Source organism: Diadema antillarum, unplaced genomic scaffold (assembly GCF_040938485.1).
Source record: "Diadema antillarum isolate AM-2024a unplaced genomic scaffold, OU_Dant_1.0 seq00000320_RagTag, whole genome shotgun sequence".
Classification (NCBI taxonomy): domain Eukaryota; kingdom Metazoa; phylum Echinodermata; class Echinoidea; order Diadematoida; family Diadematidae; genus Diadema; species Diadema antillarum.
This window is the reverse complement of record NW_027271339.1, coordinates 957,863-985,437: the sequence shown is the minus strand read 5'-3', so window position 1 is coordinate 985,437 and position 27,575 is coordinate 957,863. Positions and strand designations below refer to the sequence as shown.

The 27,575-nt window shown below is 38.7% G+C and overlaps 1 protein-coding gene across 4 annotated transcripts in view; it reads left to right on the top strand.

Moving 5' to 3' along the window:
• Positions 1–27,575, top strand: part of LOC139730519 (uncharacterized) — a 312,627-nt gene that overhangs the window by 196,432 nt on the left and 88,620 nt on the right. For all 4 annotated transcript variants that reach the window (XM_071641366.1, XM_071641365.1, XM_071641368.1 and 1 more), the window contains 3 exons: positions 19,261–19,558; positions 21,342–21,472; positions 22,134–22,240. In XM_071641366.1, coding sequence (XP_071497467.1) covers positions 19,261–19,558; positions 21,342–21,472; positions 22,134–22,240 — 536 coding nt within the window. The remainder of the gene's footprint in view (positions 1–19,260; positions 19,559–21,341; positions 21,473–22,133; positions 22,241–27,575) is intronic.

Sequence of the window (27,575 nt, the reverse complement as noted above, 5' to 3'; positions counted from 1 at the left end):
TGCCAGATCTGTAAGCGTTTTCGCTCGCACAGCGCGTAAGCAACATGAAAATGCACTTTTTTCGACTGATTTGGATTCCTGATACTTTAGATAATAATATCCATTGATTTCTGATCGGTTTTGACCTATAACAAAGGAATGCACTGGCGTCAAAGTGAAAAATCCGCGCCCGTGTCTTTCTGCAAATATAGTGAAAAAACATGTCTTTGTCTATTTCGCCATAGCTCTTTAAATCGTCCATTAACCCTATGTTTTTATTGCATATTACAAAAGCATATGAATTGTAAATAACATTTCAAGAATCAATATTGCCAGGAAAACTTGATGACGTCATCATATCGTCATCTTATATCAAAAAAGTGGAATTGAATTTTTTGAGGTACTGTTTCTGACATTCATTTGCTCGTATCTCTGTTGTTTAAGCTCAATATTATCCCAAATTCAGATATGTTGTACTTTGAACATTTACCTTTCAAGTCCATGTGATGGTTTTGAAATTTGATGACGTCATCATACTTTAAATTGTGATTAAAGGTAAAGACTCAAAATCAGACAAGTTTACGTGTTATATCTATGGGAGGTGAATTTTTTTTAAACCATGCATTGACTTGACAATGTTTAAGCACCTTTATCTCAGCTGATTTTGCTCGATTTCCTCTGAAACTTGAGTATAATGTAGCTGAGACAATAAGCTGCAGTAATCATGCATTTTATTTTTTCAAATCTCCTCATCAGGTTGATAATTTAGCAGTTTAAAACTGAAAATGAGAATGGAATGTGGACGAAACGATTCCTGATTCATCTTTCACATATAAGCTTACGTTCCTCATATTTTCCCGTCGAGACGTATGGCCAAGAGGGTTAAGGCGACATCTCAGAGACGTGAGGTTGCACATGTGCAGGTTTGAACCCCACAAGAGCACGAAACAAAATACTTATATCTTTTACTTTTTTTTCTTCAATGGAGTATTATACCTTCGTGCATGTAGAAATTACGCTCGCATGTAAACGCACCTACGTGTATACGCACACACACACATACACACACAATATCCCTTTGTTTTGTGTTGGAGACCACATTGCTTCGACTGGAAACTTCGACTCGAAAATACAAATATTAAAGGTGACTCTTAAAAGACCTTATCGCCATGTTTGATTTCTGGGGGTTTTTTTTTACAATATGAAGACCCATTGGTAAATATTCATTTACATATCCTGTGTAATCGACTTACTTGCCCACGCCGACACACGCATGAAATTTTAACTTGGTTGCATGACAGAAACAATTTCATCTGAATTATATGGGACTGTATAAAGAACTTAACTTCACAAATGTTTCTCAATATTACATCAAGTCGCTATTTAACATCATTTTCGTTGTCGATCACTGAAAATGAGAATGGAATCTGGACGAAACGATTTCCAATTTATCTTTGCAACTGTGTATTGATCGAATCCACGCGGCCAGTTGTGGGAAGTTGAATAGCGCCATCACATTCACTTGAAGATGTATCCCGCCAAAAATTTAAATGTCAAAGTAAATTTGTGTTGTGTATAGTATATAGATTTAAGTTTCGCACACGATCATCAGGAGACCCATGTGGTATAATCGCTTAGCGCGCTGCGTGTTCATAATGCCATACCGGAAGGCGAGAAGTTCAAGTCCCGCAGTTTTTCCTTTTCTTTCTTTTTCTTTTTTTTTCCCGGCAGTTCAGCTTCACTCCGATGTCATTTATCATATTATTTCATCAAGTATACGCAACCTCCTGAACACAGATACTCTATTTCCCTTGTTTTGTATTGCAGTTTGGAGGTTGGATTTGCTTCATTAATTTTGTCACACGTAATGTTGTAAATTGCCCCTTGAAACATTGCCCCGCTTGCCACCTGTCGTTGTCTCTTTCCTTTTCTCTACGTTTGTTCCTATTACACTGTCACAGGACAGGTCAGAAAATAATTCACATAACTCAACTCGAGGTTTTTTTGTGTGTGTGTGTGTGTGTGTGTGTGGATATTCCGTGGCCGACTAGTAGAGAAGCGATTTAAGTTATGGTTTTAATGCATCTTGTTTATCTTCTTCTCTAACATTAAGTTGATGGTTTTTATGCCTCCGCCACGAAGTGGTGCCGGAGGCATTATGTTTTCGGGTTGTCCGTCCGTCCGTCTGTCCGTCGTAGCGTCCGTCCATCCGTCCTTCCATCCGTCCGTCCTTCCGTCTGTCCGTAATGAATTTTGTGGACAGGGTAACTACCAAAACCTTTTGAGGTATCCTAATGAAACTTGGCATGTATGTGTATTAGGGGGTGAAGTTGTGCCTATCAACTTTTGGGTGCACATGCTCAAGGTCAAAGGTCAAAAGGTCAAGGTCAAATACGTAAAATTTCACTATTTCCTCCATATCTATGCATTGCCTGAAGATATTTTCTTGAAACTTAGTGTATACATGTATTACCCAATTAAGATTCTCTGGTGAAAGTTTGGGGTCATGAGGTCAAAGTTTAAAGGTCAAAAGGTCAAGTAGAAATATTAAAATTTCACTTTTTTCTCTGTACCTTGGAAATTGTTCAAGGTATCTTCATGGATCATAGTATATATACATGTACTGACTGGCAGTGATTATCTAGAGAATTTAGGGTTCATGGGGTCAAAGGTCAGGGGTCAAAGGTCAAGGGCAACACTTCAAAATTTTATTATTTCCCTCATATTTATGCAATGCCAGCAGGATTTTTTTTTTTTACACTTGGTGTATGCATGTATAACCCAATAGAGATTCTCTGTTAATTTTTTTTTCTTTTTTTTTTTGCCTCAGAGGTCAAAAGGTCAAAGATCAAGTGAATGTGCTGAACTAACTGTTTCCTCCTTATCTAGGAAATGGAATGTTAATTTGAAACTTACTACATATTTGTGCATGTTCTGCGTGGTGGTGATTATCTTAATATGAATTCTAGGGTCAAAGGCCAGATGAAAATGGCAACAATTTACTTTTCAATAGAGAAATTACACTTTTTCTCCATACCTTGAAAATTGCTCAGTGCATAAACTTGTGAATGGATCAAAGTCAAGTTAAAGGGGCATAGTCCCAGTAGTGTAGATGGCGCTGTTGATGCTACTGCCGATCACCGTTAGCATTGATACAAAGATTGCCGAAATTGAGCTGTCATCAAGAGTATAGCGCGTAGGTGTTCCTAAGTAACGTTGCCTTTGTTGTCTTCTCTGCGCATCACGCAGTCTGTAGTAATGCCAGGGTGCGTGCATGTATGTGCTTCTTATTATGACATCACAAAAGAAGTTTGCTAAAGCTGTCATCCCCCTGAGCCGAATCATGAGTCGAACTGTGATCGGACCACTGACACAGTGGATCGGACTTCTTCGGACTCGGGAAAGTGGGCCAAAGCGTAAGCGCCCAAGAGAAGTCGATAGCATGGGTCTCTATAGGAAACTTGCGCCGTGCGCCCGCGTACGCATTTGACTAAAACACCGGGACCATGCACCTTTAATGTTCTTAAATCTCCAAATACATGCTCTCCTATTCATCCAATTACACCTAGGTCAAGGAAGGTGAACATTCAACACATTTGTGACAAACTTGTCATTTTGATATTTTGCCAATTTTGTGAAAATGTTATCACACGTTGTCCACATGTACTATAGACCTATTAAGAGAACCATGCATTATGGTGGAGGCATACCAGTCGCCATAGCGACATTTCTAGTTAAATTTGACATTGTCTGTCTATTTGTCTGTTTATGCTCATAAAACACTGCTATAACCTCTAAAAACATTTGCTTCACTTGTCACACGCAAGGTTATGAATTGCAGTTGTGCAGTTTTCCTTTTACCTATGTTTGCCACCTCTCGTTTTCTCTTCCCTTTTCGCTCAGTTTGTTTTTGTTATACTGCAGATGGGAATAATTACAATAACATAACCCAACTTGAAGTAGGAATGAGAACTCTAGGCCAGGTGTATAGCGTCTCGCTCATCTCTTTGAAATTTCAGGTTATTGTTCGACCAACGGAGTTGTAGACAGGCTTTATGTTGCTATAGAGGTATCTTGCGCCATATGAGTGGAATGCATGTGCTGTTTAGTACTAGTAGTGAACTTTTTCATGTCCCTCCCTGCCAATTATAGTGTGTTTGAAGGGGCTGTGTGTTGTTCTACCAAAGAAAGGGCAAAACTTTTATTTTCAGCATGGCTGTTTCTCTGTACGTAGCCGTAGGTGATGAGTGTTGTTGGCATTTGGGCAGTGAAGAACAAAGTATCAGGCTATAATCCCCCTGGGTTATACGTGCTAAGCATTCAATTTGATATATCTTTCTTTATGTAGTCAATCACTGCTAATGGAGTTACAGAATTATGTTATGACACGTTTCACTGAAAGTTTGTAAAGCAAAGTTTATGGACTATGCAAACAATGGTGCATGATTAATACCATTGATTTCAGAGGCGAAATTATGGTATGCCTAAATGTAAGGGTGTCATTGCTTTGGAATTGCTGAGACAATATGCTTGGCACTCCTTCCACTTCTAATTATCCCCTTTGAAGATGTGTCGGTCACGGATGATCGTCATGATTCATCCTTCACATAATAGCTTACGTTCCACACTCTCTTGGTTCGAGGAGACCTACCGTTTAGTTACGTGGTTAGAAGCGATGTCTCTTTCTTTATTTTAATTGAGGTAATGCCGCTTTCGTCCAGGTACAAATCACATTGTCATGTAAACAAACACACACTCTCTTTATTTGCCTTTGTTTTGTATTTGGACGTTTCATTGCTTTTACTGCTGGAAAATTTCACAGGCTTGTAGCTGTAAGGGCTTTCTTAATTTTTCCTTTTTTCTTGGGCAGTTCAGCTTCACTCCGATGTTATTTATTTTACTATTTCCTCAAGTATACGCACCCCCACGAACACAAAGACGCAATTTCCCTTGTTTTGTATCGGAGGTTAGAGTGTTTCTATTGCTAATGGGAATTTTTGCCAAATTACAATTCATTTAGCTGATCATAGATACTCAAGCAGCAGCGCCCTTAAAATGGGTCAGTAAGTAGTTACCATATAGCACCATATTTCGTCCAGGTATAGATCCCATTGTCATGTAAAGACACACATACTGTACTGTACTATACTGTAACAGGACAGGTAGGAATGTGAACGTTTACATAACTAGCAGGAATCGATACTGAATTAATTAACTCTATATAGTCCAGGTGAATGGCGTCTCGCTCATCTCTTTGAAATTCCAGGTTGTTATTATTTGACCCAATACAATTGCAATAACGGAGTTGTAGACAGGTAGGAAAGGAATGGGCTTTACATTGCTTCATTATGAGGTATTTCATGCCACAATATGCCTAGTGTGGTGCATATGACGGGATTCTGTGTCCTTTATTTTCGTCATGGCAGTTTCATAAGTAGCCATAGGTGATAATTACAGATATGTATTGTTGGCATCTGGGGCAGTAGAACAGATCAGTATCAAACTGAATCACCCTGAGTAATGAGGTAAGCATTCAATTTGATACATTATATTTCTTCTTTAAAGTCAATCACTACTAATCGAAATACACAATATCATAATACGGCACGTTCGACTGGTAGTGTAGGAAAAGGGAAGTTAATGCACGATGAAATCACATGTGCATGAATGCTGCAATTGATTTCAGAGACGTCATTGTTGCGTGGTAAGGGTGGTGGTGGTGGTAAAGGAATCATTGCTTTTGAATCAATGAGACAATCATCAATACCATGCGTGTTCTTGCGGACACGTTTGTTATCCTGACGCGAACATTTTTTTCTTTTTCTTTTCCTTTAATAAAAAATGGTTATATCTAAAGTTGTTTCTTTCCCTTAACATTTGTGTGTGTAAGTGTGTGTGTGTGTGTGTGTGTGTGGATGTTCCTAGGCAGAGTGGTAGAGCAGCGATTTACACGACGGTTTACTACATTTGTAAGTTAGTTTCTTCTCTGACATTAAGTTGATGGTTTTTAAATTCGACATTGTCAATTTTTCAGTTTATGCTTAAAACTATATGCTATAACATCTGAAACATTTCCTTCACTTGTATCACGGAAGGTTATAAATTGCAGTTGTGCAGTTTTCCTCTTCCCACCTCTTATTTTTTTTCCCCTTTCCTCTACGTTTCTTTAAGTTATACTGCAGATGTGAATGTTTCTATTAACATAATCCAACTTGAGTATTTGGAATGAAAACTGAATTAATTAACTCCAGGCCAGGTGTATAGCATCTCGCTCATCTCTTTGAAATTTCAGGTTGTTATTGCTCGACTATCAGAGTTGTAGACGGGCTTTATGTTGCTATAGAGGTATCTCGTGCCACAGGAGTGGAAGGTATACGCTATTTAGTATTAGTTAAGAGCTCTTTCATGACACACACTGCCAAGTACAGTGTGTTTTAAGGTGTTCTGTGTCATTCTGCCTATGAAAAAGCAAAGTTTTATTTTCTCCATGGCTGTTCTCTATGCGTAGCCATGGGTGATGGGTGTTGTTGGCATCTGGGCAGTAAAGAACCGAGTATGATGCTATAATCCCCCTGGTTAGGTTCTAAGCGTTCAATTTAATATATCTTTCTTCTTTATTATGTCAATCACTGCTGATGGAATTACAGAAGTATGTTATGACATGTTTCACTCAAAGCTTAAAAGGCAAAGTTTATGCACTATACAAGTAATGGTGCATGAGTCCTATACCATTGATTTTAGATGCGAAATTATGGTATGCCTATATGTAGGGGTGTCATTGATTAGGAATTAATGAGACGATTAAGCACTCCTTCCACTTCTAACTGGCCCCTTTGAATGTGTGTCAATCAGGTGTGATCGTCATAAATTATCATTCACGTATTAGCTTACGTTCACTACTCTTAGGCTGCGTTTATCAACTTTCCCCTGTTTAAACGACTTTCGAAAGCCCTTTCCATAGCCCTTTCCATAGCCCTTTCCATAGCCCTTTCGAAAGCCCTTTCCATAGCCCTTTCGAAAGCCCTGTCCACTCCCTGTACTATTAATGTGCCGCTTGTTTTCGTCGGCTGCGTTTATCAACTTTCCCCTGTTTAAACGGCTTTCGATAGCACTTTCGATAGCCCTTTCGAAAGCCCTTTCCATAGCCCTTTTGAGAGCCCTTTCCAAAGCCCTGACTGCCTGTACTATTAATGTGCCGCTTGTTTTCTAAGAAGGGACGGCAAAAAGCAATTACCATCACAAAGACATATCTTCCTTTGAGAGTGACGAGTCATGATACAATGCCACATGAATCAATTGTCTTCCTATCTGTGAGGCAGCTCCAGTTTAGCACATACTTCAAATATTTCTGAGTGGCGGCATGAGACATGGGATCAAAGGGAATGAGACTGTTGTTACTCTATTTCTCAAATTTTGTTGGTGAAAGAAACACCCCCTTGTTCCAAGCATATGCATGCATTACACACAGCTGTATATATACACCTGTGTACACGTACTCGTGTGCACTTTACGTGGCGCGCGTCTTTTCAGAAACCGGAACGCATGGTTGCGTAACCGCAGTAGATAGGGCGACCTAAAGGACTTTCAAAACAGCTTTGCGTTTATCAACTTCGAAAGGCTTTTACAAACAGGTTTCTGATAACCTGTTTAGGAAACCTGTTTGGATCGTCACAAATTTGGGGCTTTCAAAAAGGCTTTCCTAAAGGGCTTTCAAAACAGCTTTGCGTTTATCAACTCGTGAAAATTCCTTGAAAGCTGTTTGGATAACCTGTTTCTGCCGAGAAAGGAGAGTTGATAAACGCACCCATTTGTAAAAGGCTTTCCTAAAGGGCTTTCAAAACAGCTTTGCGTTTATCAACTCGTAAAAATTCCTTGAAAGCTGTTTGGATAACATGTTTCTGCCAAGAAAAGGAGTTGATAAACGCAGCCTTAGTTGGAGGAGACCTACAGTTACATGGTTAAAGGCGCTGTCTCTTTTGCAGGAGCCGTACGTTTTGGCCCGTGAAATCTCAAATAATTGACCTCATAGGATGAGAAGCAAGAATAGTGTTTCTTTTGCCCTTTTTTCTTTAATTGAGGTAATGCCATTTTCGTCCAGGTATAAATCACATTCTCATGTAAACAGACACACTTGCTCTATATCCCTTTGTTTTGTATCAGAGGCTTCATTGCTTTTACTGCTGGTAAATGTCACAAGCTTGTATATAGCTGTAAGAGCTCTCTGAACTGATCATATTAAATTATGATAACAAGATTAGAGGGAATCATATTGGTTATGTAAATAAGTGTCAAAGGTCATGTTATAAAAGGCCAATGTTAATACCAAGATGGTTATTAAAACAATTAATTTCATGTTTAATTTGTTCACTGGGTAAATGCACTGTACATACTCAGAAAGCCTGTAAATTGACTTAGTCGCACACGCACAGAACCTCTAATTAGTTTGTGTGACAGAAAAAAAAAATGTGATCTGAATAATGTAGGTCCAAAAAAAGTTCAACTACATATCTCAATATAACTTCAAGGTGCTATATCACATTCTTTTCTTTGTCGATCACAGATGACCGACTTCTGATGACCCCAAGCGTATCACTTTACTCGTCTTCAGTGTGACGAGTTTCATATCTCGTTTTTTTTTTATTAGGTGATACGCTATCAGCGTATCACCTATTGTGATTGTCAAATCTCTCTTATTTTTTTTTATTCATCTTTCTTTCTGAACAATTTTGTGTCAATATCTCAACAATGACATTACGGAATGACAAGACATTTTCAGTCAACATGTCTCATAACAATATCTAGCCACAATAAGGTTTTCATGACAGTAACATATCTATGACGTCATCTAGGCGCCATTTTGTGATTTTCGGACCTTGTCACATCATCGATCATAACTTCATAACTAGATGTCATTTCTGCATCATTTTTGGTGGACATAAAGTTCAGGTCACGCTCTCTCTTACTTTTTAACGCTAGTTACCCAGGTCATCATTACGCCCGCGTACGCGCGCGTCAAAATTTTAGAAGGCTCAAAACGACTTCCCAACTTGGGAAATCTTGAAGTTTCAGACAATTTTAAGCATTTCAAACATTTTCTCGCGTGTGCGTCCGTCCACGCATTTTCGCGCGCAAGCAACATGAAAATGCAATTTTTTTGACTGATTTGGATTCCTGATACATTAAATAACAATATCCATTGATTTCTGATAGGTTTTGACCTATAACAAAGGAATGCACTGGCGTCAAAGTGAAAAGTCCGCGCCCGCATCTTTCTGCAAATATAGTGAAAAAACATGTCTTTGTTTATTTCGCCATAGCTCTTAAAATCGTCCGTTGACCCCATGTTCTTATTGCATATTACAAAAGCATATGAATTGTAGATAACATTTCAAGTCTCAATATAGCCAGGAAAACTCGATGACATCATCATATCGCCATCTTAAATAAAAAAAGTGGAATTAATTTTTTGAGGTACTGTTTCTGACATTCATTTGCTCGTATCTCTGTTGTTTAAGCTCAATATTATCCCAAATTCAGATATGTTGTACTTTGAACATTTGCCAATCAAGTCCATGTCATGGTTTTGAAATTTGATGACGTCATCATACTTTAAATTGTGATTAAAGGTAAAGACGCAAAATCGGACAAGTTTACATGTTATGTCTATGGGAAGTGATTTTTTTTTTTTAAACCATGCATTGACTTGACAACGTTTAAGCACCTTTACCTCAGCTGATTTTGCTTCATTTCCTCTGAAACTTTGGTATGCTGTAGCTGAGACAATAAGCTGCAGTAATCATGCATTTTATTCTTTGAAATCTCCTCATCAGGTTGACAATTTTGCAGTTTAAAACTGAAAATGAGAATGGAATGTGGACGAAACGATTCCTGATTCATCTTTCACATACATAAGTTTACGTTACTCGTATATTTATACCCCCGCCAAACGAAGTTTGAAGGGGGTATATAGGAATCAGCGGACGGTCGGGCGGTCGGGCGGTCGGGCGGTCGGTCCGTTGCAAATCTTGCGTCGCGAACTACTTCCTCAGTTTTCAACCGATTCCCATAAAACTTGGCACAGATGTGTGCCTTGGGTTGTAGATGTGCAAGACGTATTTTTTGACAGTACCCAAAAGTATGTTGCCATGGTAACGGCATATTATGGGCAAAAATGGGTACAAATCTTGCGTCGCGAACTCCTCCCACAGTTTTTGATCAATTTTTATGAAATTAGGTACAGATGTTCATCTGAATATGTTAATGTGCAAGACACATATTTCCGCAGTGGCAAAAAGTGCGTTGCCATGGTAACGGCATGTTATTGGTAAAATATAGGGCAAAATGCTTCATGGCAAAACTGCTTCATCAGTGTTCTTCCAATTCTCATGGAATTCATATTGAATGTTTGTCTTAGGATATAGGTCAGTATGACACATTTCTTGACAGTGACAAAAAGTATGTTGCCATGGTAACAGCTCACATATTATGAGCCAAAATGATGGAAAATTTTGTGTTGCAAACTACTTCCTCAGTTTTTGCCCAATTTCCATGAAACTTGGTACAGATGTGTGCCTTTGGTTGTAGATGTGCAAGACGCATTTTTCGACAGTACCCGAAAGTACGTTGCCATGGTAACGGCATATTAATGGCAGAAGATCAAGGAAAGATCTTGCGGATTTAACTACTTCCTCAGTTTTTTGACCAAAGCGTATGAAATGTTGTTTTGACCAAAGCTTATGAAATGTTGTTTGGCGGGGGTATAACCAGTCGCCAGCGACATTTCTAGTTCTCGTCGAGACGTATGGCCGAGTGGTTAAAGGCGACGTCTCAGAGACGCGTGAGGTTGCACACGTGCGGGTTCGAACCCCACAAGATCACGAAACAAAATACTTTGCTATTTTACTTTTTTTCTTCAATTTTGTATTACATATTCTTCCATGTAGAAATCACGTTCGTATGTAACCGCACCGATACACACACACAGACACACACACATACCATATCCCTCTTTTTTTGTGTTGGAAACCACATTGCTTCGACTGCTGCAAAATTTTGCAGGCTGACTTTGTCAAACCGATCATAGTATGTAATGACGACGACGGAGGTGTTGTGCTTTGAACAATTGTCTTTCAAGACCATGTCATTGTTTTGTACTTTGATGACGTCATCACACTGAAAATTGTGATTAAAGGTAAGGTATCAAAACCAGCCGATTATAGGTTTTATGTCTACGGGACGTATTTTTCCCAAGTTGCTAGAAATGGCATAGCGACATCAGTCATTTCCGTCTAGCAATGCAATACATGTTCACGCGGCCACGTTTGTTGAGTGGGCATTGACTTTTTCCCCCTGTATCTATACATTTCTTTTTTGCCTTACCATTTCCTTGGATGTCCCGTGGCCGAGTGGTTAGAGAAACGGTTTTGCATGCATGCTCAATATCACTTCAAGGTGCCTATATCACATTCTTTTCTTTGTCGATCACAGATGACCGACATCTGATGACCCATAGCGTATCACCTAACTCGTCAGTGTGACGAGTTTCATATCTCGTTTTATATTGTAACAGGATAGGTAGGAACGTGTACGTTTACATAACTGGCAGGAATGGGAACTGAATCAATTAACTCTAGTCCAGGTGGATGGCGTCTCGCTCATCTCTTTGAAATTCCAGGTTGTTATTGTTTGACCAAATGACGGAGTTGTACACAGGTTTTATGTTGCTATAGAGGTATCTTGTGCCACATGAATGGAAGGCATCACTGTTTAGTACTAGTAATGAACTTTTTCATGTCCCTCACTGCCAATTATAGTGTGTTTGAAGGGGTTGTGTGTCGATCTGCCAAAGAAAAGGAAAAGCTTTTATTTTCGCCATGGCTGTTTCTCTATACGTAGCCGTAGGTGATGAGTGTTGTTGGCATCTGGGCAGTGAAGAACAGAGTATCAGGCTATAATACCCCTGAGTTATACGCGCTAAGCGTTCAATTTGATATATCTTTCTTTATGTAGTCAATCACTGCCAATGGTGTTACAGAATTATGTTATGACATGTTAAACTGAAAGTTTATAAAGCAAAGTTTATGGACTATGCAAGCAATGGTACATGATTAATACCATTGATTTCAAAGGGAAATTATGGTATGCCTAAATGTAAGGGTGTCATTGCTTTGGAATTGCTGAGACAATATGCTTGGCACGAGGAATTCCACTTCTAATAACATTGTTCCCTTTGAAGATGTGTCGGTCACGGGTGATCGTCGTGATTCATCTTTCACGTCGTAGCTTACGTTCCACACTCTTGGTTCGAGAAGACTTACCGTTTAGTTGCGTGGTTAGAAGCGATGTCTCTTTCCTTATTTTAATTGAGGCAATGCCGCTTTGGTCTAGGTACAAATCACACTGTCATGTAAACAAACACACGCTCTCTGTATTTGCCTTTGTTTTGTATGGGACGCTTCATTCCTTTTATTGCTGGAATATTTCACAGGCTTGTAGCTGTAAGAGCTTTCTTTCTTTTTTTTTCTAAGGCAGTTCAGCTTCACTCTGATGTCATTTATTTTACTATTTTGTTAAGTATACGCACCCTCCCCCCTCAACACAAACACACAATTACCCTTGTTTTGTGTCGGAGGTTACAGTGTTTCTATTGCTAATGGGAATTTTTGGTTATCGCCAAATTACAATTCATTAGCTGAACATGGATACTCAAGCAACAGAGCCTTTTAAATGGGTCAGTAAGTAGTTACAATATAGCACCACTATTTAGTTCAGGTATAAATCCCATTGTCATGTAAAGACACACACTCGCTGTATTTTCCTTTGTTTTGTATCGGACACTTCATTTCTTTACTGGCTTGTAGCTGTAAGAGCTCTCCCATAATGACAAGAATAGATAGAGCAGTTTTGGTTATGCAAATAAGGGTCAAAGTTCATATTTGAAAAGACCAATATTAAAATCAATATGATCTTTGACACACTTATTGTCATGTTTCAATTTGTCAAGGACGACATGTTACAGATACACTGTACTAAGAAAACCTGTTAATCTACTTAGGCCTACTTGCACATGCAGACACACGTACGGGACTTACCATGTGGTTTGCCATTGTTATAAAAAATTTGATCAGAATTATAAAGGTACGAAAAATTCGACTTTACGAACATATTATTGCAGCAATATAACTTAAAGTCGCTTTATTTCATTGTTTTTGTTGTCGATTACATGTGAACGATATCTGATGACTCCCAGCATATCACCTAATTCGTCTTTTACAGTGACGAGTTTAGTGACGAGTTTCATGTCTCGTTTTGTTGGAGGTCTGGAGGTGGTCTCGCCCGGCCTCTTCTTAGTGTAAACGCAAACTAGGCCAAATGTGCGGCCAATTTTAGTCTGGCTTCCAGACCCTCTGCCCGTACTATTTCGCTATTCACGATATTAACTCCCTCAACGTCGAAAACTAGTATAGTTTAAGGTGGTTTTGTCCTGCAAAGGATTTTCCTTCGGCAAAGGCCTTCGCCCGAACAGCGACTTCGTCGCCATGGAATCCAGTTGGCAAAGTGTCTGAAAACAGACTATACCAAATTGCGTTTCTTTACAAGCAGAGCGCCACTACGACAAAATATTGAAAGGTTTGAATTAAAAGCGCGGCCGAGCCCAGCAGTGTAAACGAACAAAATTGCGGGGCTCAGCCCCGCAATTGAGGCTGGGCTCGGCCGCGGCTCGGCCCAGCCCCGCACTGTAAATGGGGTCTTTGTTCTTTCATACATACATATGCCAAAGGAAATCTGAAACAGTTTTTAAGTGAGCTACTGCGATTGCTCTTCGTCCGGCGTCCGTCGTGCGTAAACTTTTTACATTTTCATCTTCTTCTTGAGAACCCCATGACCAATTTTCACCAAACTTGGCAGGTAGCATTCCTAGGGGGATAGGATCTCAATTTGTTCAAATGGGCACCATGCCCCACCTGGGGGGCCCCCAGAGGGTTCCAAACCCCCCAAAATTAAGAAATCTTAAAAAATCTTCTCCTCTAGAACCAGAAGTGTTAGAGCTGAGTTAGTACTATGAGTTAGTACATTGATGACTGTAGTTTCAAGTTTGTTCATGGCGGAATCAGGGGTGCCCCTCCCCCCCCCCCCCCTTGGGACCCAGGGGAGGGGAATGGGGAGGGGTCCTAATGGGGCCCAAATTGTACATTTTCATCTTTTTCTTGAAAATGCCATCATGAATTTTCACCAAACTTGGCAGGTAGCATCCCTAGGGGGATAGAATCTCAATTCCATCAAATGGGCACCATGCCCCACCTGGGGGGCCCCCAGGGGGCCCAATCCACCCCCCAGTGTGGAATCTTTAAAGATTTTCTCTAGAACCAGAAGTGATTGAGCTAAGTTAATACAATGAGTCAGTATATTGGTGACTGTTGTTTCAAGTTTGTTCATGGCAGAATCAGGGGTGCCCCTTCCCCCCTTGGGACCTCCCCCCCCCCCCCCCCTTGAGACTCAAGGGAGTGGGGTGGAATGGGTCCAAATGGTGGTATAAATTGTACATGTTCATAATCGTTGAAAAACCCCTTGATGAATATTCACCAAACGTGACAGGTTGCATGCCAGGGACTTAAGATCTCAATTTGTTCAACAGGGAACCATGCTCCCCTTGACCTGAGGGGGCCTGATCCCCCCCCCCCCCCCCTCGGAGGGGGGGGGGAGGGCAAACGCACCTCCGAAATTAAGGAATATTCAACAATATTGTTCTCTAGAATCAAAAGTGATAGGCTTTAAGTCTTTTTGTCCCCGCCGAACGAGTTCGAGCAGGGGACTATGAAACGGGCTCCGTACGTGTGTGTGTCCGTCCGTGTGTGCGTCCGTGCGTGATCAAAATGTTCAATTTGCTACTTCTCTGTCATTTATGAGCCAATTTTGATTCTGTTTGCTTTATATGATAGCACTACATGGGAGCTTTGAAACTTCTACACAGAATTTCAGTTGTGACCTTTGACCTATATTGTACATTTTGCTACAAAATGCTACTCCTTCGCCATTTCTAACCTGATTTTGATTCCGTTTGCTTTATGTGATGGCACTAGGTGAGGGCTTCAAAACTTCTACACAGAATTTTGACCTTTGACTTCTTTTACCTTTGACCTTGTTTTTTTACCTATATTGTACATTTTGCTGCAAAATGCTACTCCTTCGCCATTTCTCACCCGATTTTGATTCCGTTTGCTTTATGTGATGGCACTAGGTGAGGGCTTCAAAACTTCTACACAGAATTTTGACCTTGACTTCTTTGACCTTTGACCTTGATTTTTGACCTATATTGTACATTTTGCTACAAAATGCTACTTCCGGCGCGGACATATTACGCACCGCGTAATTTCTACTTTTTTTTTTTCAAAACTGCAAAGTCCAACATTCTATGAAGTACAGTGTACCTTGCAGATTTTTACCAGTGTGATGGAATATGCAAATGGACACCATGCCCCCAGCTCTCAAAGCTTCCCCACCACAAGTTTCCAATGTTCTCAGGTAAGAGTCTGCCAGAATGCATGGAAGGTGAACTTGCAATACTCAGGTGAGCTCGAGACCCCAGGGTCTATTGTTAAGTTATGCTGTCCACAAAATTTATTACAGTCTTAGGATAGCATATGTGACCCTGCATCACAAAACCAACAAAAAAAGTCGCCAGACATGGATTTTTAGTCGAGGGCAGATTCTGAAAGAGCAGACTCTAAGCTTTAACATGATGTATAACTCAATTCAAATGGACTCCCCTAACTTACCTAAATGCTGGAAAGAAAGCACACACTCTGGAAAAGTGTGAACTGAGAAAAGAGGCTCTGAAGTACAGGGTCTATGCAAGCCCTTAATCTTTCACCAAGCCGCACTAGCTGTGCGATGAAAGGGACAGAACACAGAATGTCAACCACCGGAGCAACAACAAGGAAGGGATTGTCAGATTAAGCTATAATTGAGCATGTTCAACCAACACTTTCTTTCCATGATTGATGTCAACGTTCAAAGCAGCAGCATTATCCTTTCAAAAGTTATTAGATTTGAAAGTGAAGAGTGTACAAAGGATTTCAAGAAATGAGAAGGGGCCTCTAATACAAACCTGATCATTCTACTCTCCCCCAAAAAGGGGTTGTAGAAAAATTGCTGAAAACACAACATCCCATTTGTGTGATGATCCCGAACTAAAGAATAATGTAGAAGAAAGATAGCTCTTTCAGAAAATATGAAAAAACTATAGATTGACTAGGTTGACCCATTTCACCTGTTTTGAGTCCTCACGTAAAATCAAGGGGTGCGACTTTTTGTTTGTTTTGTGATGCACGGTCACATATTCGACGGTACTACATGTTCCTAAAAGTTGGACAACCTATGGGGATTGTGCCTTCCTTCGAATGGCTCCATCACCATGCAATATACTTATGGATAATGTTCTCAACATGGACAGCCTATATACTTTTCAAGGACATGTTTTCTCGACTCTTGTACCAAGACTATAATATGAGATCATTTGTTTATCAGATAGTTAGTATTGAATATGAAATGTCATTTAAAAAGAGCAAAAGAGAAAAACAAACCCAAAAAAAAGGCTATTCCAAGCATCTCCAATGATGAAAAAAAAACACAAATCAACCACAATGAAAATGCGATTTAAGATGTGGATACAAATATGCCACCCACTCCTGTTACGTGTACAAACGGGCATGGCGTGTGGATGCTTATTAATGCATGCACGATACACACGCAAACCAGCAGGCTTGCAATTATCGTATCTGCCATTTTGAAAGACATACTGGCAAACAAGCCCGAATGAAACGCATTATGTATTTTGGCTCTATATTGCTGAGTTCTGAAGAAGGTGCCAAAGAAATTTGACTCTCTCAGTGAGCCAATCAGAAGACGCTGTGGTTGCTAGAGGCAGAGCTTAATCTCAATTGGCACCATGGCACAGATGGGTGATACTCGCCTCGCATTGCTGCTTGGACATTGTCTTTGAGCAAGAGGTGAATCTTCAAAGCCCGTTTTCTTACAATTTTGTCAGGCTAACAAATAAAAAGTGCATTATATTTAGCTTTATATGCCCACTTATGGTGCCGGGGAATACAAGTATTTTATATCAGTACAAAACTTTAGAAATGGGCAATGAGATTCACTGAAAAAATGAATTTTCAAATTTCCTGACCTTTGCCTGAAACCGTTGTCACCGGCCACAAATTGCATAGCATCGATCCTCACAATTATTATTGACAAACCGTATTCCCGTGTAGCAATACAATGCATGTTCACGCGGGTACATTTGTTATCCCGACGGTGACATTTGTTTTTCTTTTCCTTTTATTAAAAAATGTTACATCTATAGTTGTTTCTATGACTTAACATTCCCATGTATGTTCTATTGCTGAGTGGTAGAGTAGCAGTTTTGCATACACGGTATCAGACATAGATGCTTGGAACAGCCTTTTTTGGGGGAGTTTGTATTTTCTTTTGCTCCTTTTAAATAACATTTCTTATTCAATACTAACTATCTGTTCAACAACAAATGTGACTATGCACCTCAAAACGAACATAAAGTCACACACACTGATTTTGCGTGAGGACTGAAAATAAGTGAAATGGGTCAACCTAGCCGAATTTGACTTTTTCATATTTTCTGAAAGAGCGGGTCTTCTTTTACATTATACTAAAATTTGGTATCATAAAACGGGCAGAAAAGTGTGTTTTTTAGCAGTTTATCTCGAACATTTATGGTAGAATAGTGTGATTAGGTGTGTCTTTAGAATCCCTTTTACATTTCTGAAAAACCTTGTCCACACTCTTCACTTTTGAAAGGATAGTGCTACTGCTTTGAAAGTTGGCATTGATTATGGACAGAATGTGTTAATGAGGCATGCTTAATTTCAGAATAATCTGATAATCCCTTCATTGTTGTTACTCTGGTGGTTTACTTCCTGTTTTTTGTCCCATTCATCGCACAGCCAGCACGGTTTGGTAAAGATTAAGCGCTTGAATAGACACTGTACTTCAGAGCCTCTTTTCTCAGTTCACACTTTTCCTGAGTTTGTGCTTTCTTTCCAATATTTAGATAGGTTAGGAGAGTCCATTTGATTTGAGTTATACATCATTTTAAAGCTTAAAGTCTGCTCTTTCAGAATATGGTCTTAATTAAAAATTCATGTCTGGCGACTTTTTGTTTGTTTTGAGGTGCAGGGTCACAAATGATCTCACGTTTTAGTCTTAGTTCAAGATATTTCAAAAATTTGTCCCTATTTTGTCGCATCGAAAAAAATCTGTATAAACTTTATTAGAATTCAGTTTACGAAAACAAGAAAATATTTAACGGTGCCTATCGTATTCAAAAGTAGCTTCCAAAAGATATGATAACTTTTTATTCTGAAATAATGAATTAAACATTTTTTACAATGTCTACGAGAAAATTATTCTCCTAATTGGTCCTTTTGCTGACCACATACAACTGTAGCCATGGTCCAAGCAACCCCTTACTAGAAATTGCATAGCACCATCACAATCATGAGCAAACCATATTCCTGTCTAGCAATACAATGCATGTTCATGTGGGCACATTTGTTATCCCGACATGGACATTTCTTTTACTTTTCCTTTTACTGAAAAAATGTTATACAGGTAACTGTAAACGTGGAAATTTTCGCGGTACATTAATTTTCGTGGATTTCGCGCTACGTTCGGCTATCGCGAATTCAAAAACGCGCGAATATATCTTCGCAATTTTCTATGCACAGTGGCCTGGTGCGCTTCGTCGATGATACTGCTACATAGTACAGACATGTTAACGCATATAGCAGTATCATCGCATGCACCGAGCCCACGGCCGATTGGTGTGCTACATCCCCGCGACTACAGTACTAGTCCTACAGAACATGTATCGAGTACGTCGAGCGCTTGTACTCGCACTCGCACCGCTCGCTACGTCGCTTATCGTACGCTGGCATCGCTGGATGAAAACAGCGACTGTGTATTAACCCGCTGCCGAGCGCGAATTTAAGAACCCGCGAATGTGTTTTCGAGCCGCTCAGCGTGAAAAATTAATCGCGCGAAAATATTGACGTTTACAGTATCTATACTTTGGCTCAACATTTCCGTGGATGTTCCGTGGCCGAGTGGTAGAGTAGCAGTTTTGCATACACGATTGTCCGTGCCCTAGTGGATACCAGGTTTATTAAACAGGAAGTGCATGAATTGTCACTGTACTGAATATTTTGTCATATGTACTTAATTTTCCATGTGTCCGTTTCACAGAGATCCCACCCGAATGAAATGCTGACAGGTCTGCGGTACTTTGAGCGAGCCATCAAAAGCAATGCAACAAGTAGTGGTGGCTGTGGAACAGTTGCAGGAACCAATAACAGTACCAGTGGTGGTGTCAGTGGGCAAGGGAGTGGGGTTGCTCCCATTAAGACTAAGAGCCATTTCAGCTGGGGTACTGTTGAGATGATGTCACTGGCTAAGTGTCTGCTTGCTCTGTGCAGGGAGGCCCAGGGAGTCTTGGCCAATGAACCAAGGCTCATAAAGCTGAGTGCACCCTCCTATATTCTTGGTGAGAATGTAGATCAACTCTTTGTGTAGGAAGAAAAGACAGTATACCTTCATATTCACTTGCAATGGAAAAAAATTTGGAACACAAGCTCTATAAGGTGTAGAAGTGGCAGAAAATATTCAGATTTGCTCATACTTAAAGTCAGCTTGTTTATTTGAGTCTATATGCACAAGTAGAAAAAATATATATCTTTCGAGTGTATGATAATGCTGTGATCTTCACTTTTAGAGGATCTACAAAATCAAGACCTACTGGGATGATAAAATCTTTTTATAAGTCATTTTGTAAATTGCCAAAACTTTTCAACATTTTACTTTGTGAAAATGGGCAGAGAAAATAAGGCATACCACATCAAACATTCTCATTTTTAAAATCAAGTTTGTGTCTTTGCTTCCCAATTTGTAGTATAAAACTCGTTCATTGTGCTTCATAGGTTCAGAAAAATGAAGTGTGATTCGTTTTAGAGTGCAAATGTTCACATTTTTTTAGCTTATCTGCTTGCTTCTGAGTCACAATATGTACTGTAACCCAACAGGCAAGTATATCATAACAGACTGGCACCAAACCTACACACAAGTGAATATTACATAGACATTACTTTCAGATATTTGGGAATTGATCAAATAGTTAAGGTTACGATATATATGCAACAGATTACACGAAACAGGAGGAAGATTTTATGTCATTCCAACAGACATTGTACACAATAAAAGCAAGGTGTGGTGATTCCCAGCAGGATTTTTGGCTAAATACCTGATCGAGGGATGTTGACTACATTCAAAGCCACGGTTAAAATCTGTTGTTTGCAAAAAAAGGTTGGGAAATATTTCATGCTATCTCATCTAAAGTTGAAAGGGCATTGCACTTGATAAAATTAGGGCATATGTGAAGTGGTTGTGTCAATAATAATGTAACTTTTTGTTTGTTAACCCATTCCATATGGGAACCTGATGGCCTGCGTACTAAGTCTATGGGAATGTCAAAATTTAGTATGGAATGGGTTAAAGGAATAGATGTTTGACATTTCAAGCAATGTACTACCTTATCATGGTATGACCAGAAATGTAAGTCAGATGAAAGTTTCAGGACAAGTTCAACAATTTTAACAGGTCACAAAGTTTTTTTGAACTTGTAGTACTACAGGGCAATTAAATGCTTTTGAGCAAAATATGATGAGACGTGTCTAGAGATTGAGGTCAAATATGAAAATTTTAATTTTGAGGCCAAAAGGAAATATCAGAAAGGTGATGTATTGATGGTGATGTACAAGTATTTGAGGTGGTAGCATGTGTTACGTAGTACGAAGTATTGTACTGAATAAATGTATGTCTTTTGAAAGAATGAGGCAAACGTCATTGTGGTATATCAGATGTAATCATGGTATATCAGATGTAATCATATCTTGGTTTTGTGCAGAGACCGATGTTTAGGTACACTTGTCAATATCATGATATTAAATGTATTGTCTCAAGAGGTTATTGCTGTTTTTGTAAGAAGAAAATGAGACTGGGATACATTCTCAGTTTTAAAAAAATAAAACAAATGAAATCCATATGACAGTGTATTTTTCAAATGTTGTACTTGTTCTTGAAATCAACAGTGCATGTATCATTGCTGTTGTCTCAGACATATAGAATATTGCCAAATATTGTGCACAGGATGCTATGTACATGCATATTCTATTTGACTAACAAGTCCCTTGTATCTCAATATCTCAATGCAGAAGTAATAGAAAACATGACATGTGTGTCACTTCTTTCTCTTGGCACATACAACTGAGCAGGTGACATCCACGGAAACTTCCACGATTTGGTGTGTTTTGAGAAGGCACTGTGGCGAATGGGTCCCCTTCTCACCCCATGCTCTTTTCTCTTTCTTGGAGACTATGTGGATCGTGGAGAACATGGTGTTGAGGTGAGAAAAAAAACATGAGAATTAAGATTTCATCCTTTGATACATGGCAAGTGTAGGTCCTAATATAATTATAACATAGTGGTAAAGAATTGAGATATATCTTAACCTTATGAGAATTGTCCTCCATTAGCCAGCAAATGATTTGTATGTGTGATCTCATGGAATGTTTAGCAAACTAATTTGATCTACTGTTTCTTGTACAGTATGAATTTATTTTTGTTCTTTGAATTCTGCAAACAGCTTTGAACTAACCTTGTTTATTTGCAAAAATTGTACAGTACTCAACAGTGTCTGATTTATTCGTGCATGAATTGGTGAATCAACTGAATGTACCAACTTGAATTGGCAGGATAGTAAATTATTATTTGGTGCTGCTTAAGCTATTCACAAGACTGAAAACATCACATATTTGCCCTTTGTCAGCAAATGAAATTTTTAGTTTGAAATAATGCAAGCAAAACAAAATAAACAGATTTTGTATATGAATCACTTCACATAAGGTTAAGAGTGTCATTACACTCAATGTATTGATAAAACTTCAGGGTTTACCTCAACTGTCAAAAGAGACATTTCTTCCGCAAGTTGCTGAATGTCTGTTGTTAAATGTCTTTTATTTCTTGATGTAAGCTAGTACATGTATTGCATATTCCCCTTTGCCCAGGTCATAGCATACCTTCTGTCCCAGAAAATCTTAGCACCGGACAAGTTCTTTCTCATCAGAGGTAACCATGAGCTACGGGCTGTACAGAAGATGTTCCATTTTGAAGCGTAAGTATTACATTGTGAATCAGCTCATTCATGTTTGTGCATTATGAGTGCCTTCTTTTGAGCTTATGCAGATAGCCGGACACACCTCTTTGCTATTGTAATGAGACAAATCGCATGTAAACTCCTGGGGCCCGTTTCATAAAACTTGTCGTCAGTGACAAGTTGTCATAGATGTGACAAGCTACTGAAATCCTTGATTCTGATTGGCTGAAAGCAAATTTTGTCATAGAAATGTGGCAGTTGTCACTGATGACAAGTTTTATGAAACAGGCCCCTGGTGTTTTTGATCGTAAATGTGCATGTCTTTAATTGCAAAAGCAAAGCCAAAACAAACTCCCCAGAAGGTGAGCATGATACTTAAAGCACAGGATGCATCAAACTCCACCTAGGGTAATATGTGATAAAGAAGCCAGCAGCAGGCTTGTCCACCACGAACCTCTTCTCGGGCAACTTAGCTAAGAGTGAGAGAATTTCTCACGGACCCAAGCTATACACTAACCATCTGAGTCATCACTGGTCTTTTATTTCAGTCAAGTTCACAAACATTTACCCTGCCTTTGCCATAAATAAGGAAGTGTCAGGATTACTACCAATGAATACCTATAAAACATTCTGCCCTTCCTTGTGAGTAGGGAAGAGTGACATTTTATGTACACAAGGTTGTGTATAGTACATGTACACTCAGCAAGAAAAGAAAGTAAACACTTCTTCAAGTTCATCTTTCCTATAGACTATTTCGCTAATAATGGTGTTTTTTATACCATGTTAAAGGTAATTTAATTGGCTATCAACATAGTACGTCAATAAAAAGGGAAACTTTAGGCATGAGTGAACACATTCGTTTTTCTCTTCCAAGGCACAAAAGTAAAAAATGGACAAGTCGTTATTCAAGCGCGTATGCTCTTCCAAATAACAATGATAACAAAGGACAAATTCAACGCAATCAAAATGCAAATTAACTTGCAAAAATCAACCTACGATCTCTATAATGTCTCTGTAACCCTCCAAAGATAAAGAAAGGCAAAAAATAATGGATGAAAATGAATAATCTTTTGTCAAATCCATAGTGAGTAGGCATAAGATAAAAAGTGATAGTAACAAAGAAGGTTATATTTGAAACGTTTTTCAAAATTAAGAAAAATTTGAAATAATATTTGGTTTTTGAATTTTTTTTTAATTCCTTAATTAAAAGGTGAAACGAAGAAATTCTGTCGATTTTATCACGTTTGCGGCTTACTCCCTATGTCATTTAAAGACAGTCAATCCCTTTTGCATGCAAATTTTTGAAAAATTGGTGAGAACTCTTAGGTATTGAAGAAAACACTATTTGGAAACCTCCTGTAAATTTTGAACGCAAATGGGTCTTTATTTGTTTAGTTGAATTGACCATTAAGATTTGAATAATTTTTGCGAACTTCGCAAAAAGTACAAATCTAAATACTAGTCTAGTTTTACAGACCTGTGTGATGCACTTAGTTGTACATGTAGTTCATGTAAGTAGTGTGTTGTTATTTGCCATTGATAACAAAGTAAGAGAAGCTAGTGAATTCAAATGACCTCCAAACATGCACAAACTCACCTCAGTTATTCAGTAACCTAAATACTTGCATCTGAGCAAGATTCAAGTCCAGTAGAAATGGAATTTTTACCATTTTGTCATTTATCTACTTCTCGGAATAATCTCGATCGCAGCTACTCGATCAGCGATAACTGCGTTGCACAGGAGCAGACAGCGCAGCACGATGTACAAAACACACGGCAGCACAGCAGCGAGCACCGCGATTGATCTGAATGTAGCTATCTCACAGTGACCACGGCAAGTTCTTCTATGGTGTCTTTAAAAAGAAAATACCATTTCCACCTTGGCCGATTACAAGGAAAAAACAAATTTTAGCTTTTCAACGACACCATAAAAAAAAACGCTGTGTCGCTACATTTAGACGAATTCCTAATTGCGCTTATGTGCACCGAGCAGCAATGCCAGCGATAGCGATCAAGATTTTCCAACGATTTTCCGACACTTGTAAATGCTAAAAGTGGACTTTGGAGACTCAGATGGAAGTATTTTAGGTTACTGAAAAACCAGGGTGAGTTTGTGGTTGTTTGGAGGTCGTTTGACAAACGGGTGCGAAAGTATACTAGCGCCGTGTACAACTACAGGTCACTGTTAGATACAATGTAGCTACATTCAGATCAATCGCGATGCTCGCTGCTGTGCTGCCGTGTGTTTTGTACATCGTGCTGCAGCTGTGCCTTGTACAAAGAATACGTTACGGTGAGTGTTTGGTGCATTATTTGAATTTTTACGGCTAACAACCTTCAAATATCACAGAAATGTTATAGATTTACAATAGTCTTGTCATTCTGTTGGAATATATCACATTCTGTGCTATTTGGGAAGGAATGCAAAAGGGACGGGCTATCTTTAAAGTTTGAATTGATAGAAAATTCTTATGTTCCACCTTTAGTTACCATACTATATTTTTGTTTTAGAATGTAAAGAGAAATGAGGGAATGGAAACTTATTTCTCCTATTTCATTCATGTCTTTTGTTATCATTGCTATCTTGGAAGGCATTATGCAAATGAATTTCAATATGTCAATTTCTGCAATTTTTACTTTTCTGCCTTGGAGTACAAAAATGAATGTGTTCACTCATGCGTAAAGTTTCCATTTGTATAAACCTTTCAGGTTGATAGCCAATTAAATAATCTTTAATATGGTATATGACACAATGATTTTTATCAAAATCTTCTATGAAAATTTTTAACTGGAAAAAGTGTACTTTGTTTTTTTGCTGAGTGTATATATACCTCTACAGCTTGGAATGCGTAACCTGAACAGATACTTGGTAGTACATGGTGCAGGTATGTATACAGTTATGTACAATATTTGACATAAAGAAAGGGAAATATATATACTTCATTACTAGCCGTTACAATCTCCCTTGCTAAAATGAGTGTTATCCTGACACTTCAACATATAACCAAATGCACACTAAGCATCAACAAAATATAAAGAAAAATATCAAATGTGTCAGAATAAAAGAAGCAGTCAACTGCAATCAGAGAGAGAAAGATGAAAGTAAATAACCAACATTTGCAAACATCTGCATGAACAGAAGATGCGACCTTGTGATGTTGGCTACAATTTCTCTCGAGAGGAATGAAGGTAACAACGGTCTCCCTTGAAACCTGTTATTGGTTATATTGGGATGAGACGATTGACAAGTCTCTGGTTGTTCAGAACGATGATATGCCTCTGATACTTATTCCTTATGTTCTCTCTCTCTCTACTTCAGCCTTTTTTTCTTCCTCTCTCTTTTTACATCCCCTTTCCTGTTTAAAAAAACAGGGGGCTATCAAGGTCTTTTATATCATTACCTGATTAGTTATGAGTTTTACCATGTTAAATCACCTTTTTATTGGTAAACTTCTCAGCTGTGTAATACCATGAGGTATTCATATATTTTGTTTATTCTGAAGGGCACCAGTCCACTGTCTTCTGTATTTCTCTCCCTCTCTCTGTTTCTTTATCAGACCCCTTTCCTACCCATTCTATCCTGTCCTTTTCATCTTCTGTCAGATGAAAGCTTTCACTCTTATTATTTTAATGGGACCGCCGTTATTATTACGTTGTTGGACATACTGAGTATCCCTTTTACTTTCAATTTTTTTGTGTGTGGTCCATGATGTGTATTTTATTGAGAAATTTAAGTAGGACATTACCATGTCTTCCTTTTTTTTTTAACCTTGCCTCCCCCTTACTTGTCTGTATATACGTGTGTGTGCATACATATAATGGCTGTGTATGTATGGTATTACCTTTATATGTATGTATTATATACACATGTACATTTTCTTTCTTTATCTCTCCTTCTCCCCTTCCCTCTCTCCCCTCCTCCTGTTTTCTGTATTGATCCTTATTTTGTGAATTAGACTCACTATCTCATTATTTTCCTCTACCTCTGCTATTCCGAATGGAGATGTATAAAACTTAGTATATATATATATATATATATATATATATATATATATATATATATGAAGAGTTTGTTCGCAAAAACCGATAAGTCCATGTTTGCCAAATGGACATATTTGCGATTAAAGGTCAAGAAAAATAAAGAGAATGATAAGAAAATTTTTGCTTCTTTTGACCATAACTCCAAAAATGTACTTTTATATGTAGTGACCAATATATCATTTAAAAGGTATTATTTTGTACTTTATGACAGAGACTGTACTTCAAAATCTTCAAAAATGGACTTATCGGTTTTTCGAACAAACTCTTCATAGATATATATATATATATGTGACCCGCTACAACAAAAGGATCCAAAAGTTGGGGAAGGACAATTTTCTGAAAACAGCATGACATAGTTCTCTTACTCTTCTACTTCAATTTCATATATAACACAACTCATGAATGTACTCAGTTGCGTAGATATCGATGATTTTATTTAATAGCACATGTCAAGTTGCTGAGGAAAATACGAGTTTCGAGAAAAACGCCTTCAAAGTTTTCCTTCCGACGCTATCATGATCAAGGGGAGGCGAGACAGTTTTCAACGTTTGACAATAGAAGGTATGCTCCTAGCGACCTCCGCGATTTTCATTCAAGCTTAACGCCAGCGGTCTACGCACGACCAATCAGTAACCAGGATGCCACGCACTGACCAATAAGATCACTCCCTCGTTGCTAGGGGCGGAGTCTAGCTGCGGCGCTAAATCCAAATCTTCGGACACGTTTCTGTTATGTTGAGAAAGTCAGAAAAATCATGGCCCAGAAAAACGCTGATTTCTTGCCTTTCCTTTGATCATTTAGCTTCAAAATTTCAGCAAATGATAGACAAAACATTAGACTACAAAATTATGCCCAACACAGAAATCCGATTGTTTTGACCAATTTTGATGATGTGACTTCAAACTCGATTTTCTCGGCTCAGCCGTCAGCGACTTGAGGATCCTTTTGTTGTAGCGGGTCACATATATAAACCCCTCAAAAAAGTTTGGAAATCTGAGTTTGATCAATCATTTCTCATTTTTCCTTAGAAATAATTTATTTGTGCTTAGTACCACACAAAGATTGTTTAATTTTCTTTAAAATGATACCATACTTGTTATGATTATCGTATACATGGAGGTGCAGTGCTTACAAATATGAGGTAAAGTCAGAATTTAAAAGCTGCAAAATGGCCCAATTTTTGCCGTCCCCAATGGAGTTTCCTCGTTATGAGTGAGTTCCCCATTGTTTCTTTGGTGTTCATTTACTGTAACATTGACACAGCATTTTTATGGAGTGAAACATGTATGCGTTCAACCAAACAGATAAACAA